The sequence below is a fragment of the Pangasianodon hypophthalmus genome, chromosome 24, assembly GCF_027358585.1.
Source record: "Pangasianodon hypophthalmus isolate fPanHyp1 chromosome 24, fPanHyp1.pri, whole genome shotgun sequence".
NCBI lineage: Eukaryota > Metazoa > Chordata > Actinopteri > Siluriformes > Pangasiidae > Pangasianodon > Pangasianodon hypophthalmus.
The window spans coordinates 18,408,605-18,426,186 of record NC_069733.1 but is presented as its reverse complement, the minus strand read 5'-3'; the positions used below and the strand labels follow the sequence as shown (position 1 = coordinate 18,426,186).

The 17,582-nt window shown below is 38.8% G+C and overlaps 1 protein-coding gene across 4 annotated transcripts in view; it reads left to right on the top strand.

Moving 5' to 3' along the window:
* Positions 1–5,945, top strand: part of erlin2 (ER lipid raft associated 2) — a 29,559-nt gene extending 23,614 nt beyond the window's left edge. For all 4 annotated transcript variants that reach the window (XM_026931521.3, XM_026931522.3, XM_026931520.3 and 1 more), the window contains exons 11-12: positions 1,493–1,572; positions 3,297–5,945. In XM_026931521.3, coding sequence (XP_026787322.1) covers positions 1,493–1,572; positions 3,297–3,458 — 242 coding nt within the window. In that variant the 3' untranslated portion in view covers positions 3,459–5,945. The remainder of the gene's footprint in view (positions 1–1,492; positions 1,573–3,296) is intronic.
* Positions 5,946–17,582: the final 11,637 nt, after the last annotated feature.

Here is a 17,582-nt window from a genome sequence, read left to right as displayed (position 1 = left end):
AACACCGTGTCTCATATATTAGTCTTTCAGTAGTTAGTGGTAAGGCTGGACGATATGATGATTATAGTATCGGCGTCGTGATAACTTCTCACTTTTCTCTGAGGATACGCTGACATCTTTTTTATTCATTACATTTTTTAAAAAATAATTACAAAGTGGAAGCATTAGATATGATGTTAAAATGTTTTTTTTATATAATTAAATATTCTAAAATAAATTTTTCTTTTTCCTCTAGATTCAGTGGTGTATTTTTTTCTAAATAAAATAGTTTCTAAATCTAAAAAAAAAAAGTAAATATAAATTCAGTTTTTTTAGCCATTGGATAAAGTTTCATCAAGCAGGTTTTTGTTAAATGTAACATTGCTGTTTTGCTGGAAGTTTCTGAGCAAATCTACGCTGTACATCATTATAAATATTTTAGAAATGCCCTCGAGAATGATGATATGATCTTTTTGTCATATCCTTCATCTCTGCTTTTTTTAAAAATGTAAAAAAATTCTCATCAAATTTACAAAACTTTGGGATTTTCTTCGTACTCGTGTGTCTGTGTTGATGCACTGAAGGCAAAAAAAAAAAAAACGACAAGACAAACGGCACAACAAAAAGACGTCACAGAGCTAAAAACAGTCATCGCAATCTTTCGTTCGTGCTCAGCGTATAGTTTGGTGTGACTCAGGTAGGGGGCGTGGCCTAAGGGCCCATGTTTGGAGTTTGTAAGTTACTGTACTGTCTCTATTGTACGTTATTTTGTTGTGGATTGATGGGATATAAACGTAAATTTCTTTTTTTTTTTTTTTTTTACATATTTTAGTTTCGCTTTTTAGTAATTTCAGTTCTAGGGATATATTTTGTGGAACTGTTTTGTGCCTGAGATTTAGAGAGGAATGAACGGAATTTATATAATTCAATCTACTTTCTTTAATAATTTAAATTAAACTGAGTTTTAATTGAGAACTTTAATATTAGTGGATTATCATTGTATCATTTATGACTTTTTATAATAATTTACTGTATTTTTAAAAATTTTATTATTTCCATTTCTGAAAGTTTTTTTTTTTTGCAATTTTAATTTTCATTAACAATCCTGAATGCATCACCAAATGCTGGGAGGCGGGACTGAAATGTGAAGCAGGCGGGGCCTAACTGTGAAAGAGGCGGGGCTTGTGATTCTGGTTGTCCAAGCTGACATGGCTTCCTCCATGACGTTCCGGTGCCGAGCAGGCTGCCGTCTCGATCCTTCCAGAATTTTCTCAACATCATTTAATGGCTAATGAAAAACAACAGTCTTTATTTATTAATTATCCTCAGTCCTGTTACAGTGCTGCTGATACACGCCGAGTGGGAAAGACATGTGTTTATCATCTCTAAAATCATTTCTGAAACAGATTATAGACATGTTGGAGCTGAACTTTTCACACGTATCGTCCTGATTCTCTCTCTCTCTCTCTCTCTCTCTCTCTCTCTCTCTCTCTCTCTCTCTCTCTCTCTCTAGACAGCGCGTTTCTCGCTCGGCAGAAAGCTAAAGCAGATGCTGAGTTTTACACGGCGCAGAGAGCAGCTGAAGCTAATAAGGTGAGAGAAGGGTCATGTGTTCCCTAAAGATCATCCAGTAAATCAATCTGGATTTCTCCTCTTCTCACCTTTCATCTTTTGAGTTAACATCTGTCCTTCCTTCGTCCTTCGGTTCCTGTCTCACATTTCATTCTTTTACAACAAGTGTGAAGTTTTCTGTCTGTCTGTGTCTGTCGTTTTATTTCTCTCTCTCTTTCTCTAACCTCCTGCACTGTCTTAACATTCACTAAAGTTTTACTGACTTACACCCAAAGTTTAAAAGATTTCTGAATGGACTTGCTAGAGGTTCTTTCACAAGTAATGAGGTTTGGAGCGTTTCTTTGCTGCACAAATAAACCAGCTAAAAAAAAAAACTCAAACAAAAAAAAAACGACATCCTGAAACAGATTTAGTTTTAACTATGAAAGGCATGACTAGGTGAATACGTTTTAAAATTGCTAATAGACACACACATGAACTCACAGACACGTGTGATTAGTTATTCTCGCTCTGATTGACAGGGGAGAGAGTAGCACCGTCCCTCCCACCTATAAAGCACGCTCTTTGGCCGTGACATCATCGAGGTTTGAACTTAAGATCTCCTGACGATAGAGTGAATGCCTTTCCACTCAGGAGCCCCACTACAGATTTATTCTTCCCCCGTTTTTCTTCCTTAGTTAATCTTGGCCAATTCCCACCCACCAGCCAGCGCAGCCCAATCACATGACAGCTACCAACAGGGGGAGAGTGAGGTTCCTCCGAGGGCGCGTGTAAAGCCAACCAACCACATCTGTTGAACCTGCTGCTCATGCTGCACCACAGGGCAACGTAGTGCTCTCAGAGGAAAGTGCTCTCCGCCCTCTTCTGCATACACAGATGCCTGTGATTGGCTAGTGTCACTGTGATTGACAGGAGAGAGAGAGAGAGAGAGAGAGAGAGAGAGAGAGAGAGAGCGCAGATGCTCCTTTCAGCCAGAGAGCCCAGTTAATTTTGCTCTCTTGGTCCAAGCCCCGGCTTTAGATGTGCTGACTCTGGTCATGTGATCAATTTCATAACGCTAAGTCAGAATGTTACAGCCGTGTCCGCCCCCAAGGCATGTAGGAGAAAACGAAAGCCTTGGTTTCCTGTGACTGAGTAAGAGCGCAGATCCTCAGAAATAAACATTGCGATAAATTATCTTTTTTGTTTATGTTTCGGTGTTGGGTTACAGCTTTGATCTGAGCGCCTGTTCAGTTTTTCCTGCTAACGCTAGCTCCAGGTGGAATTTCTCTTATCGCTTCTCTGGCCAAAGTATTTAAGTCTGACGTTCTTGCAAGGTCTTATCAATATATTTTAAATAATCTGTTTGCCTCGTTGAACCAAAAGTGTTCCCAAATGTTAGCTTTCAGAAAAGAAAGTTTGAATTCTTGGCACAAATGTTTCTTACTATCTGCCTTCTCTGACATTATCTCAGCCTCTCACAAACACAAACATGACTCCTGATAATCACGTAGCTCTGCTTCTCTGCTTCTGCTTCAGCTACACAGAAAATTGCGTTTTTAATAAGCAGTTCTTAAGTTTCTTGCATCAGTGCAGAATCTTTCAAAAAAGCATTGTGATGAATCGTAAAAACGCTTATTTTCCCCACATGTAGTGGCTACCAAACTCTGAAAACTGTAATCCACAGCAGCTAGTGGTGTGCACCAGGGTTCATGTCACCCTCCTTGTCGATTTTATTTAAAAATCTTTTTCCTGCTGTCTCTCAGATGAAGCTGACTCCCGAATACCTGCAGATGATGAAATACAAAGCGATAGCAGCTAACAGTAAGATCTACTTCGGCAGCGAGATCCCCCGCATGTTCCTCGACTCCAGGAGCACGTCCAAACCCATGGACCTTCTCTCTGAGGACGTCCTGAACATGGACTGACAGTGACGAGACGCTGAGAGAGTTCCTCCCGCTCTCTCACGCTGGGAAACAGGTATCATAGTGGAACTACAGACGAGGCAGCGCTAACGTTTCTGCTCTCGGTGTGGGCCTCTCATGACGTCCTGGGGTTTTTCTGGCCGTGTTTTGCCAAGAACACACACAGATCTGTGTTTAAAACTGAGCTTGGTGACCTTTTTCTGACATCTTAATAACAACGAAGCCTCAAGCCGGACAGAAGGATGTTCACTGGCCAGAAAATATCATTTTTATTCTAATCAAGAATACTCTGAGACAGATCTATGGGAGAAAAAGTGCACTGATTTCGGCAAATTTTTTAGGCAAGCAGAGACATCTCCAAACTGAGATACAGATATCAAGGTGGAACATTTTTTTGTATGTTTGTTTTCTTTTCTTTTTTTTTTTTTTTTTTAATTTTTTTCTGGCTTTATTATTATGGCTGAATCCTTGCCAGTGTGTTAAAGGAAGACTCCCACATTTTTCCGTCTTGTGTCTCTCCACTGCATTACCACAGACAAGAATAGAAGTCTAAAATATGACTTAGTGTCTCTAAGGATGAGACGGTTATGTGAGAAAGTCTTAGCAGAAGAAAGTCTTCTTTAGTTTCCCAACACCGGAGCAAAAGAATAAAAAGTCATTCTGGTTACTTTACACGTTCCTGAGGGTTTTATCCTGTCTGTACGCCGGATATGAATCGGAGCCGGATGATCCGGTTACGTATCCCACCGGGGTGAGCGGTGAGAAGACAAATACATCACGATACTTTTGAATATTTCAGAAGTATCATGATATATAAGTCTTCTAGCAAGCTGCCAGCAAAAGTCATGCTGCAATTATATAGATATAAATATAATTTGACAGGTGAACAATCAAAAACCAACACATTCTGTAAAAAAAGTACATTTTAGTATTCACTGCAAAACCTTGTACATTTTTGAATTCGTAAAACTTTGAATTTGTAATTGTTTGGAATTGTGGAGAAAAAAAAAAAGTGTCAAGTGTGTTGGGAGATTGAGAGATTTCTCTAATAACTGCTAATCCTTTATTTAAAAAAATTCCAGGAAGGTGTTTATGTAGAGATTTGAAGCTTTTCTAACACCTTTGTCTGAAGAATTCATTAAAACGTTTTTACAAACGTACAGGACTTGCTTTCGACTCATGCGATATTGATTTTTCTCTGATTGGGATTTTCCTTTTTTTTTTAAAACAAAAAAAAAAATCGATTTAATTGTCCAGAACACATTAAAAAAACTAAACAATGATGAAATAGCGTGATATTTCTAATTCGATTGTGAATGTTACACAGACTTTAACACAAGACCGTGTAGCGGAGCAGTGCGAGTTTTATTTGCAGAAGGTTTGCTTTTAGCCTCTAAAAGCCGCGCTCCTGAGCTTTTTTCTCAGTCGGACTCGTAATGAATTGCCTTTAGCACCACCTGAGATTTCAAGCAGGCTAGCTTTACGTGAAACGCCCTTGTTAAACACTTTTTTAACTCGTTCCCTTGTAGCCAGATTTTCATGTTTTGTTTTGTGTGTTTTTTTTTTTTTTTCCTTTTTCTTAAGAAAAAGCCGCTGACTTCATTCTTTCATTAGTAAGTTGCTCCAAATGTATCACACACTCAGACAGCCATTGTAGCCGGATTTCGCGTAAACAGGAGGTTTGTTTCTTTTCTAAGTAAAAGGGAAATGTGCCACACACACACACACACACAGACACAGACACACACTGAAAACACATCGTGTAGAGATTAGAATAGAGTAAATAAACCTGATGATTTCCTTTAATGTAGTAAATATTTTATTATTTCTAACACTCCAGTTTTTGTTTTATTAATAATAAATTTCCTCCTCTTCCATCCATGAAATCATCGTGTTCCCGATCCTCGCATATGATCCTGAGCACATTGTTCAGATCGTGGATATGACACACACACACACACCCACACACTCCAGATGGATGTGATTTCTCTATAAGTTGGACATCTTCCTGGATTCAGAATGTGTTTAATGCCATCAGTGTGTGCCTCAGACTCCTCTAACGCGGGATGTGTTTGAATATTTCTTACATATCGAGGAAAAAAAAAGGCTTATTTGGTAAAGAATGTTAAATTATTGATTGATATTTGGTTGCACTCGACCAGAGAAAATGTTTAAAATGTACAGAAATTTAAGGAAAATCTTCAGTCTCTTTACAGTATTTAACCTGCATCCGGTTTCCACATTAACGTAAATGAGGAATTGTAGTTGTAATTGTAAAGCTGAGCTCAGTAGGGCGGCGCTCGGCTCAGCTAATGTTAGCTAGTTACCTGTATAAAAAGAAAAACAACCTGAAATGACGCGAATAACTTACCTGAGCACCGTGTCCTTTATCGCGTGCGGTAAACTCGGACCAAACAGCCGATCTGTCTGTAATATTCCTAGTGATTTACTTGACAAACGTGTATTCAATAAACATTTTCAGTCTCCAAATTTCTGTTGTTTGTACTCCATGTTTTCTAACAGGATAATCCACATTATACCTCAGTGCTGCTGAGTTCTGGATTCTGATTGGTCGGAAGCTGGTCATTTTCTGTCACTGGCGCAGGTTTATATTAATGAGCTCGTTTTAATACGTTATTGTTTCTGTATTAACAGCACGTTCTCAGGGGCGTGTACGCCGATCGCTCCACTGATGATAAACAGATTAAAATGTGGTGACGTTTTCTGTAAGGAGACACATAGAAGGAGTCTCCAGTGTCAGAACGAGGAGTTTGCGTTTCTTTGCAGTTTCTCGGCAACGTGATGAGCACTTTTTGTTGTTTTTGTTGTTGTTGTTGTTGTTGTTGTTTTTGTTTTATTAACTCTGAGAGAGAAAAGAGAGAGATGATTTTTGTAGCTGCTATAACGTAAGTGAAAACAGGAACTAACTTGTTTCTGAATGTTTCACAACATTAAATGTAACTACAAACAGATAAACAGTACATGTCCTGCTTTAATGAGGTACTCCAATCCTTTACTAATTAAAAAAATTGTACTTCTTGTCAGTTTCCTGTGATATAAGAGGAATAAACCGATGGAGAGAGAGAGAGATATTAGAGTAGTAAAAAAAATGGTATGCAGTGGGCGGGGCTTAGAATATCTACTGTTTTAATAGTGATAGCCACGCTCGTCTTTGACTCAGCCTTTTCTGTGGAGAACATTGGGAAAAATCCCAAACTGTTCCGTATCTAAGAGCACATTTTATTAGTGTTTTAGAACCTGGAGGTAAGTCCTAACTAATCCATTTTTTCTTCTACCTTCATTCTGCAGTTAAACATGAATCTTTCATTAAATTTCCTTTTTTTTTTTTTTTTTTATATTCATGAAAGCAGATGCATGTGTGACCACCTGCACGAAACCTTGACATGTTCACAAAAACACAGATGCAGAAATACACTATACACCCAAAAGTATGTGCACCCCTGACCATCACACCCATATGTGGTTCTTCCTCAAACTGGTGCCACAAAGTTGGAAGCTCACAGAACGTCCCTGTATGCTGTAGCTTTACATTACAGTTTCCCTTCACTGGAACTAAGAGGCTGAAACCTGTTCCAGCATGACGATGCCCCTGTGCACAAAGCGAGCTCCATGAAGACATGGTGTGTGAAGGTTGGAGTGGAAGAACTCAAGTGTCCTGCACAGAGCCCTGACCTCAACCCCACTGAACACCTTTGGGATGAACTGGAACACTGACTGCAGCCCAGACCTCCTCGACATCCCAACATCAGCGCCTGACCTCACTAATGCTCCTGTAGCTGAATGAACACAAATCCCCACAGCCACGCTCCAACATCTAGTGGAAAGACCGCAGAAGAGTGGAGCTCATTATAACAGCAAACACAGGGGAATAAATCTGGAATGGGATGTTCAGCAAAAACTTTGGCTATGTAGCGTATAAACCGGCACAGACCGGCACAGACTGCATCCTAAAGCACAGAATTCAAATATGTATGAAAATGTTAAAATGTCCAGAATCTTGTGGAAAGCTTCCCAGAAGAGTGGAGCTTATTATAACAGCAAGTATGCTTTTCTCACGTTTTAATTGTATTTTCACATTTTATAATTTTCCCATTAAAAACTAATACAATTCCATGTTTTTCAGGATCTGACAGGTTTATATTAACGCACTCGTTCTGATACATTATTGTTTCTATAGTAACAGCTCATTCACAGGGACGCTCCACGGAAAAACGTCTGTGTTTAAGTAGCATTAATGGAAGGAGTCTCCAGTGTCAGCGCTACGTAACAGTCAGAGGTAAAGCTGTAATTAAATTTCCTGACATCTTCAGGACAGAAGAGTTTACACATTATCTATTTTCTCAGTAACAACAACAACATTAAGCTGTGTTTTCTTTTTTCGCCTTCTTAACTTCAAGAGAGAAAAAAAAAAAAGAGGCTGGTGAGGGAACGACTGTTTATAGCTGCTATAACATACGGGAGAACAGGAACTAACTTGTTTTGTAACCATTAAATGTAACTATAAATGGATAAAAAGTACAACATGTCATTGTTTGATCAATATTAATGTTAATCACTGGTAGATTGCAGTGGTGTAAGAATCAAACACTTATAATGTTAATAATGTTGAAAATAAATCGATAATAAATAAATAAATGCTTACAGTAACTCCGTTTCATCACACCACTCCATCACTGATCCTTTTCCTATAACAGCACAACACTGTTTTATTATTTAATGTCTATAAAAATAAATTATTTAAAACTGAAAAGGAGAAAACTTTTTTTTTTTTAATTATGAAAGATTTAATATATCAGCTGTTTCTGACCCGTTTGCCACTGTTCTTAAAAACGGCCTGAAGAAAGACCCTTAACCATCAACTGTTCATTTTCAATCTTCTTGATTTGGAGTTTTAAAAAAAGACAAACGAATAAATGTAAATTGGATCATAATTCTTTCCAACCTGGACAACTCCTCTACGCAAATGATTTTTTAATTGCGTTGAACTTAATTTAATGTAGTTTTTAATTTAATGCGCTGAATTTCAACACTCTTTGCTACTGGCTTCATCTTAACCACCGGGTCTGATTAAAATATGTAGAAGGAATTGTGCTGCAGGAAAAGCCCAGAGACGCACTGACTTTTTTTTAATCTAACATTTTCATACATATTTGAATTCTGTGCTTTAGGATGCAGTCTGTGCCGGTCTGTGCCGGTTTATACGCTACATAGCCAAAGTTTTTGCTGAACATCTCATTCCAGATTTATTCCCCTGTGTTTGCTGTTATAATAAGCTCCACTCTTCTGCAGTCTTTCCACTAGATGTTGGAGCGTGGCTGTGGGGATTTGTGTTCATTCAGCTACAAGAGCATTAGTGAGGTCAGGCGCTGATGTTGGGATGTCGAGGAGGTCTGGGGTTCAGTCGGTGTTCCAGTTCATCCCAAAGGTGTTCAGTGGGGTTGAGGTCAGGGCTCTGTGCAGGACACTCGAGTTCTTCCACTCCAACCTTCACACACCATGTCTTCATGGAGCTCGCTTTGTGCACAGGAGCATTGTCATGCTGGAACAGGTTTCAGCCTCTTAGTTCCTGTGAAGGGAAACTGTAAAGCTACAGCACACAGAGACGTTCTGTACAATTGTGTGCTTCAGACTTTGTGGTAACAGTCTGGAAGAACTGAAGAACCACATATGGGTGTGATGTTCAGGGGTGCACATACTTCTGGTCATGTAGTGTACTGGAACGGAGTACAGTAATGGGAAATGAGCGAGGGGGGGAAAAGAATAAAATTTCCTGGAAATATTAGTGAGATTCTGGTAAAGTGTAATGATAATGCTTGCATTATTCCCGATAGTTTTAAATGTGTCCTAATACAGTACGTTAAAGATGATAATTTTCATATAATATGAGAGTATTTAGGTTTGTAAACTATCCGTTCGTAGTCTCACGCGTTGGACAGACGATCGCTTTATTAAAGGGAAATCAGGACAGCTTACACGCACAAACGCACGCCAACTTCCTGTAGCGTGTAACGTTACAAAAGGAGATATACATCACCGTTTCTAATGGATCTTTCTATTGGCTTCAGTTCTTTTGTTGATTTCACACAATCATTGTAACTTGACCATTGATCATAATCTTCTGGTGTCTTTGTATTCTTTAGAAGAGAGACGTTTTGACCTGATTTAAACTTTAATTCGCATTTTTAAGTAGCAGTGAAGAAGCCTGTCAGGAGTTCAGATGACCTGGTTTGGGGTTTGGATCTTGAAATCTGGCCATTTTTTTTTTTTTTTTTTTAAATAGTTGACACACAAGAAGAGAAATGAACTCAAGATAAAAATGAGAAGGATGTAAGAGCTAATATTTTGATCAGACTGAGACAATGCACTGTTTGTTTTTGCAGCAGCAGAATTCCAGAAACAGGAAGTCATGTGCTATTAATATTATAGCCTCTGGCAAATGCAGTGAAATAGATAAGTATATACACAACGAGGGCAGATTATTATATTTTAACACTTTTTTTTTTTTTTTTTTTAACTATGGTGTTTTGATTCACTTGGGCTTTTAGCTCCCACAATGTGACGCAACCAGACATCGTGTGGAGGCTTCGCTCTCTGCGTAGTGCACGTGTTAGCTGGATGTGAAGAAGAAGAAGAAGAAGAAGCTGTGCCTACAAACACGCTGTGTGACTGAGCTTGTGATTGGACGTTTAAAACGAGGCGTGTCCGAGTCGATTTATTTCTGAAGAACTGCAAATCATCATCTTGTAGTCATGGCAGAGGTCATGAAACTTGAACAGCGCCATCTGCAGGACTGGAGTCCTTGTGTGTGATGAGAGTATGCAACCTCGGAATCTCACGAAGGTCTTCGCTCAACCCTTCACACTAATTCATAAGTCCTTAAGTCCTTACGCGACGCTTTCTGACCTCTCAGTCCATTTGTGGAGTCTGAATTAGAGTGAAATTGATACATTTGGTTTGTTTTTACACTAAATCAAACCAATTGGAAAACAACCCCGACATCTGAGATGCATTAAGAGCTTATAAACATCACCCGAGCATGGACTCCGGGAAGCCGGCACTAAAGAAATGATTATATAATTATATAAATAAATAATTTGTAATAAACTACACATTTTTTTGATTGATGGTGTACATGCAGATGGATGTCCATATTAATATACGTCTCATCTGCATATTTTTGTTTTATAAATATACACCAGTGTTAAATTACTTAGGAAAGATTAGGAAGAGAGCTGATGAACTGTTGTCCTTTATAAGACTCGCTTGTGGGAAGCACCGCTGGGAAAAAAAAAAAAGTCCCCAGCTTTCCACAAGGATGAGGACGCTGTTACATAACCGTCACAGAAGCCGATGGTTTTACGAAGGCTGGTTTAAGAATAGGAGAAAATGTTCCAGGCTGCTGTAAATGTTGACTCCATTCCAAAATATTCATCAGGATGGAAAACCATTCCCATTTTTATTATTAATTCATTTTCATTTTCTTGGAGAGAAGAACTGCCAGTGTGTAAAGTGTCTTATTGCTTTCATTTCCCAGAATTTACAGTTTTACATTAATGACTGGGGGAAGGCCTGGACGACTGGAGTCTGGATCTGAGACATCGTCTGATTTATTATTTTTTTAATTTTTTTTTTTTCTGGTGCGAGGAAATTGCTTTCTCAGTGTTTTTCTCCTCACAGCTGGAACAGTAGAAAATTGACTCGTGGGATGAATTTGTGTGCCTGTTACAGAGAAAAAGTGAACACTTTACTCCCAAAGTCTAACAAACTGTTGGAATCAGCTATTCATTTTAGAGCATTAACATTAAAGTTAGTCTTTTAAAAAGGGATAGTTTCAGTTCTGAAATCTGATTGGCTGAGCTGCATGCGAAAATCCTCCCCGTACACACATCTGTGACTGCATCACAGTTGAATTCTGTATTAGTAAAACCTCCTCACGAGTGTTAAAATCACTGACACACACCCTCAACCAGCATACTTTATTATTATACATTATTCATTTTAGCTAGCTAATTCAGCAAAATAGTTATTTCCATTCACAATGTGCTCTTCACTTTAGAATAAAAAAACATATTCATATTACATTTTCTCTTTTCTTCAGCCTTATTTGTTTTGGATGGATTTTTTTTGTCGCAGGAAATAAGTGTTTAACATGACATGCGTTTGCTATTATTTGGTTTAAAAACTAAATCTGTGCTCATGACTATAAACCTGAGTTTAAGTTCATAGAGGACCAGAGAGCCGCTGTTCTGTCTTTAACACGTAACAGGTAAATGAATTTCATGCATAAAGTGTCAGAAAAAGACAGAAAGATGTCTTTGTTCAGCAGTCCACACTCTTGCTCTATTTACTAAAGCATTAAACCACTCCTTTTCTTGCTTTCTTAAATAACATTTTCTTAGCCAACACACGTCTGGGTTTATTTTCTGTGCCATTTGAATTTGCTTGAAAGGTTGAAAAATAGAAAATATAAATACATTTCTTTACATTAGGCTTTGGGACTTTAGTGTGTGTGTGTGTGTGTGTGTGTGTGTGTGTGTGTGTGTGTGTGTGTGTGTGTGTGTGAGTGTGAGTGTGAGTGTGAGAGAGATATTTTGCCCCACTTCATTCTTACTATGCCTTATTATCTTATTATCCGTATTATATTTTAATAAACATCGCTCAACCCTGATCAACAGCCGAGCTTTTGAGGGGTTTTAGGTTCTACCCGCCATCTAATAACACCACCACCAATCATCACTGTGGTTAGAGTGCGTCTATAAACATTATAAATATCCTTTATACAAACTTACACTTAGATAAAAGGTCTAGGAATTGCAGCACTTTTTGACCCCCCCCTTTTTTTAAGGGACCAGTAGTATTTGAACAAACTAACAATCATATATTAAATTATCATTTTTAATACTTAGTTGTAAATCTATTTCAGCCAGTGACTGTCAGAAGTTGAGATGAAAATGGTGTCTTGTTACAAAGAGTCTTCACAGAAACCCTCAGGGCCTCGTTTCAGCCCCGCCCGTTCCTCACTACCTCATTCCATAAAGATCTCGCGTTCTGTATGAATGTGTTCATCAGAAAGTATTGAAACTTTGGGATTTTTTTTTTTTTTTGGCTATAAACTGAAGACATTTGGGGAAACGATGAATGAGATGATAGATCACAATTTCAGCTTTCATTTTCTGATATTTATGTCTTTAACACACAATAGATGTGTTAAAGAACTTAGAACATGGCACTTTTGTGCCAGAGCATCCAATATTTAGGTGAGCAAAAGTATTGGAACAGAGAGTTTTAAAATAAATAACACACAATATTTGTTTGCGTATCTCTTGCTTGTAATAACTGCATCAAATCGGTGACCCACTGAAATCACCAAACTGTTACATTCTTCTTTTGTGGTGCTTTTCCGGGCTTTGTTCTGGGCACAGCTCCTTTGAGTTGTTGTTTGATTTGGGCGGTTTCTCCCTTCAGTCTTGTAGGACCATCCGCTGGTCCAGCGACGGTGTCCAACGGAGTGGCAGAAGGCTTCTTACGAGTTACTGTCTTTCCTTTATGTGATTATATTAACACCTGAACTAACAATTTGTCATCCTTTAAATAAAATCTTCTTTTTACTTCATCTGACTCCAATTATGAACAATTTGCAGAGATATTAAAATTCCAATCCTTGCCAGTCTTGAGGTAATTGACTAGTACAGTTTAGATGGCTGCTCATGCTTGCTCTTTACTTAAAAAGTACTTTGTTTAGTCCCCATAGATCTGTACAAACTTAATCAGAGCAACATGATCATGATCACTACTATCAGTACAAGTCGAACAATATTTCTTTTCTATATTAGTAGCTTTGTATAATCAAGCCATTGGTTTCCCATGTACACTTAGCTAGAATAATATTACAGTAATCAGAGGTTAAGACTCACCCTATTTAGATGGTCAATCAATACTATGTTGTTCTAAACAGAAATTGTTTTTAGGCTTTACAGTCTAAATACACTTAACTAAAGCCAAGTTGATAGCCTGAACACTAAGATCTCAGTCAGTGTGCCCCATTGCTCCACCTAAAACTGGATTTTAGCCTGTATTAACCTGGTCGCAGATTTGCACTAACATGGACTTAACGTAATCTACTAGAGCCAGTAATTTCAGAATAAGTTCAAACGTAACGATTTACTGACCGGGTAATTCTAATAATAATTCTTAATCCAATACAGAAGATAATGAACAGTGATCATTAGTATAAAACATCATATAAAACCCAAACAAGGGAATTAGAAATGTTTACCTGGCCATGAAATGTCACACAGTAATTGTGTGGGAGATCTGTCTACAGATTCCATGAATCTTTTTCCATCTCTCACTAAATACCCTGATAATCCATAGGTCCACTAGATGGTGTTGCTTTTGGTTCGTGATTATCATTGGAATTTGGGGAATTGGCGTTTGTGATTGAAAGGGTCTTTGATGTTTTCTAGATCTTAATGGTGGTTTGAACCGCTGCTGAGGGAATGAGACCATTTTTCCAGACATACTGAGACCTTCTGAACGTATAGTCAACTTCTTTTTCACATTAAACAAACTATCTAATACATGTAGATCTTAGGTGAGGTTAAAGTGATCTCAACAGAGAGAGAAGGGGGCAATGGAGATGAACAATACTTAGGTGTGATGTGTTATCTTGCATGAAGATGCTAATTTTGTGGGAGAGAGTTCAAATGTTCATTCTCGTAAGAGTCCTTGGTTTTCTCAGAGAGCAGTTCTCTGGGGTCAGACACCAGCCTAACAGTCTCCTCTTCAGGAGGTTAAATGCTGCTCAGTTAGGTTAAGGTCTGCTGATTGACTTTGAGTTGAGTTGGTAGTGTGTTTTGGAGCGTTGTCTTGCTGCATGATGAAGATCCTCCCAATTAGATTGGATGCATTTCTGTGTAAATTGGAAGACAGATTGTTTCTGTAGACTTCTGAATTCATTCTGCTGCTACCATCATGAGTTCCATCATCATTAAAGATTAGTGAGTTTGCTCCAGAAGAAGCCTTGCAAGCCCAAGCCATGACTCTAACTCCAACATGCTTGACTGATGAGCTCATATGTTTTAGATCATGAGCAGGTCCTTTCTTTCACCACACTTTGACCTTTCCATCACTGTGGTAGCGGTTCATCTTTGTATTTCTTTGTGATTTCCAGTCTGGCCTGTATATTTCTGCTCTCAAAGTTTTCTTTGAACGCTGGATTGTGATTCTTTCACCTCTGCCCTGTGGAGGTTGTTGATGTCACTCACTTGTTTTGGGGCTTTTGCTCACAGCTCTCACAATGTTTCTGTCATCAGCTGCTGCTATTTACTTGGCTATTTTCCTTTCCTTCCTGTTCCATGCCTGATTGTTAGTACAATAGTGGTTTCTTTCTTTTTCAGGACATTGCAAATACTTGTTTTGTCTATGTCCAATACTTGTGCAAGGGTTCTGATCAATTTTCTCTTTTCTCAGCTTCAAAATGGCTTGCTTTTCTCCCATAGACAGCTCTTTGGTCTTCATGTTGGTTTATCCTTTTTAACAACAAATGCAGTCTTCACAGGCAAACTCAGGGCTCAAACCGAGAGTAGCCATTCAGAGCTATTAACTGTTTTTTAACAGTCACATGTTCCAATATTTCTGATCACTTGGAAAATGGATGGGTTCAAAAAAGAAGGTGACATGTTCTGCTCAAGTTGTTTTACGCATCTAGATATCAGGAAATGAAAGCTGAAATTCTGATCTATCGTCTCATGTTCGTCTTTTGATCTCAAACCCAGATGTCTTCAGTGTGTAGCAAAAACAAAAGAATTGGTCTTGCCGTTAAAATACCTTCAGAGGGGACTGTGTGTGTAAAATTCAGAGTGCGACGTTAGGACCAATAATTTCATCAAAGTAAATTCTTTCCCACTAACGCTGCTAGTTCACACTGATGTATGTAAACCGCAGACGCTCACTTATTGGTTTCTTTTTCTGCTGAATGAGCGATTAGATGGCTGCCGTTGGCTTTTAATTACACAATGGTACACAAGATGGCTGCCGTGTGTATCCTCTGCCCATTTGGTGTGTCTGTTCTGTGCATCAAAAGAAATTATGATGCATGCTCATGATGTAATACAAACATAAACTTAGTATATGGCCAATCACTGAGCACCGATTTTCCTGACAACCAATCACTGATCACTACTGTTCCCAATGACCAATCACTGAGCACCGATTTTCCTGACAACCAATCACTGATCACTACTGTTCCCAATGACCAATCACTGATCACTACTGTTCCCAACGACCAATCACTGATCACTACTGTTCCCAATGACCAATCACTGATCACTACTGTTCCCAATGACCAATCACTGATCACTGTTGTTCCCAACGACCAATCACTGATCACTACTGTTCCCAATGACCAATCACTGATCACTATTGTTCCCAACGACCAATCGCTGATCACTATTGTTCCCAATGACCAATCACTGATCACTATTGTTCCCAACGACCAATCGCTGATCACTACTGTTCCCAATGACCAATCACTGATCACTGTTGTTCCCAGCGACCAATCGCTGATCACTACTGTTCCCAATGACCAATCACTGATCACTACTGTTCCCAACGACCAATCACTGATCACTATTGTTCCCAACGACCAATCACTGATCACTATTGTTCCCAACGACCAATCGCTGATCACTACTGTTCCCAACGACCAATCGCTGATCACTATTGTTCCCAACGACCAATCGCTGATCACTACTGTTCCCAACGACCAATCACTGATCACTACTGTTCCCAACGACCAATCACTGATCACTACTGTTCCCAACGACCAATCACTGATCACTATTGTTCCCAACGACCAATCACTGATCACTGTTGTTCCCAACGACCAATCACTGATCACTATTGTTCCCAACAACCAATCACTAATCACCAGTTATTCAACCTGTAACTATTTTCTTTGTCTGTTTCTAGACTCGTGAAAGCAATGATAGAATTCTGTAAATATGTAAATTGTTTTTGTGTGGTGCCGTGACCAAAGATAAAAATACTAACTTATTCTATAAGAAATAAGTTATAATGTTATTTTCTATTCTAGTCAAAGTGTCTTCAGAAAATCTTCCTCCTTCGTGTAACACGGTTTGATATGCACATGATGAATGAATACGTAAAGTTGACATCATACGTCGACTTCCAGTGACTTTTTTCCAGCAAGCGTTGGCGACGGTGTCCGCGTTCCGATCGCCGTGAAGTCGGCACCCCACGCAATTAAATAATCACCGAAACTTTGCCATTCGTTTGTGCTACGTTTGTGCCGCAAAAACGAACGTTTGTGCTGGTTTGGTGTCTGAGATACTAAACGTTTTTTTTTTTTGGGGCTGTGTGACGCCGCTCTCCACCCCATTTCATCTAAATCGCACAACACCAGTGTTCGTTTGTGCTCCGTTTGTGCTAAGTTTGTGCTAGTTTGTGCCATTAAAGCAATCACTGTAACTATTTCCCTTCCTTTAATATAACAAGAATGTTTTCAGGAGCGATAATGTCACTCTCCAAACCATTTAGTCTAAATCGCACAAAACCGGTGCTGTTAAAATGGACAATTCCTGTGTCTATTCATGTGTCTATTTCCCTTTTTTAGAAATGACAAATATAATCCGGGGCGGTGACATCACTCTCCACCCCACGCCACCTCATCACTCCGTGCGTTTGTGCTCGATTTGTGCTGTTTTGTGACGTAGAAAGAAACATCATCATTTATTCCTACGTTATAAAATCCCAGGCGGAGCAGTGACATCATCACGCCGCTCTCCATCCATCTCATCCAGACACCTGTCTCATTCGTCTGTGCTCGCGCGCTGCCGGTCTGTTACTGCTGCTGTCGTTGGTTTTGTTTTTTGTTTTTGTTTTTTTTTAGATATGGAATTTTGTGTTTTAGATTTGAGCCAGATATTGTCACATGTAATGATATATTTTTTTAAAGATTAATACCTGTAATAATCTACTGTAACTCCTCTAGCTGTGCTAATACTGTAGTGGGACTGATGCTTGATTTTGTCCAGTAAAAAAAAGGAAAAACAGTATAACAGTGTTGTGTATTAAGTTCTCTGA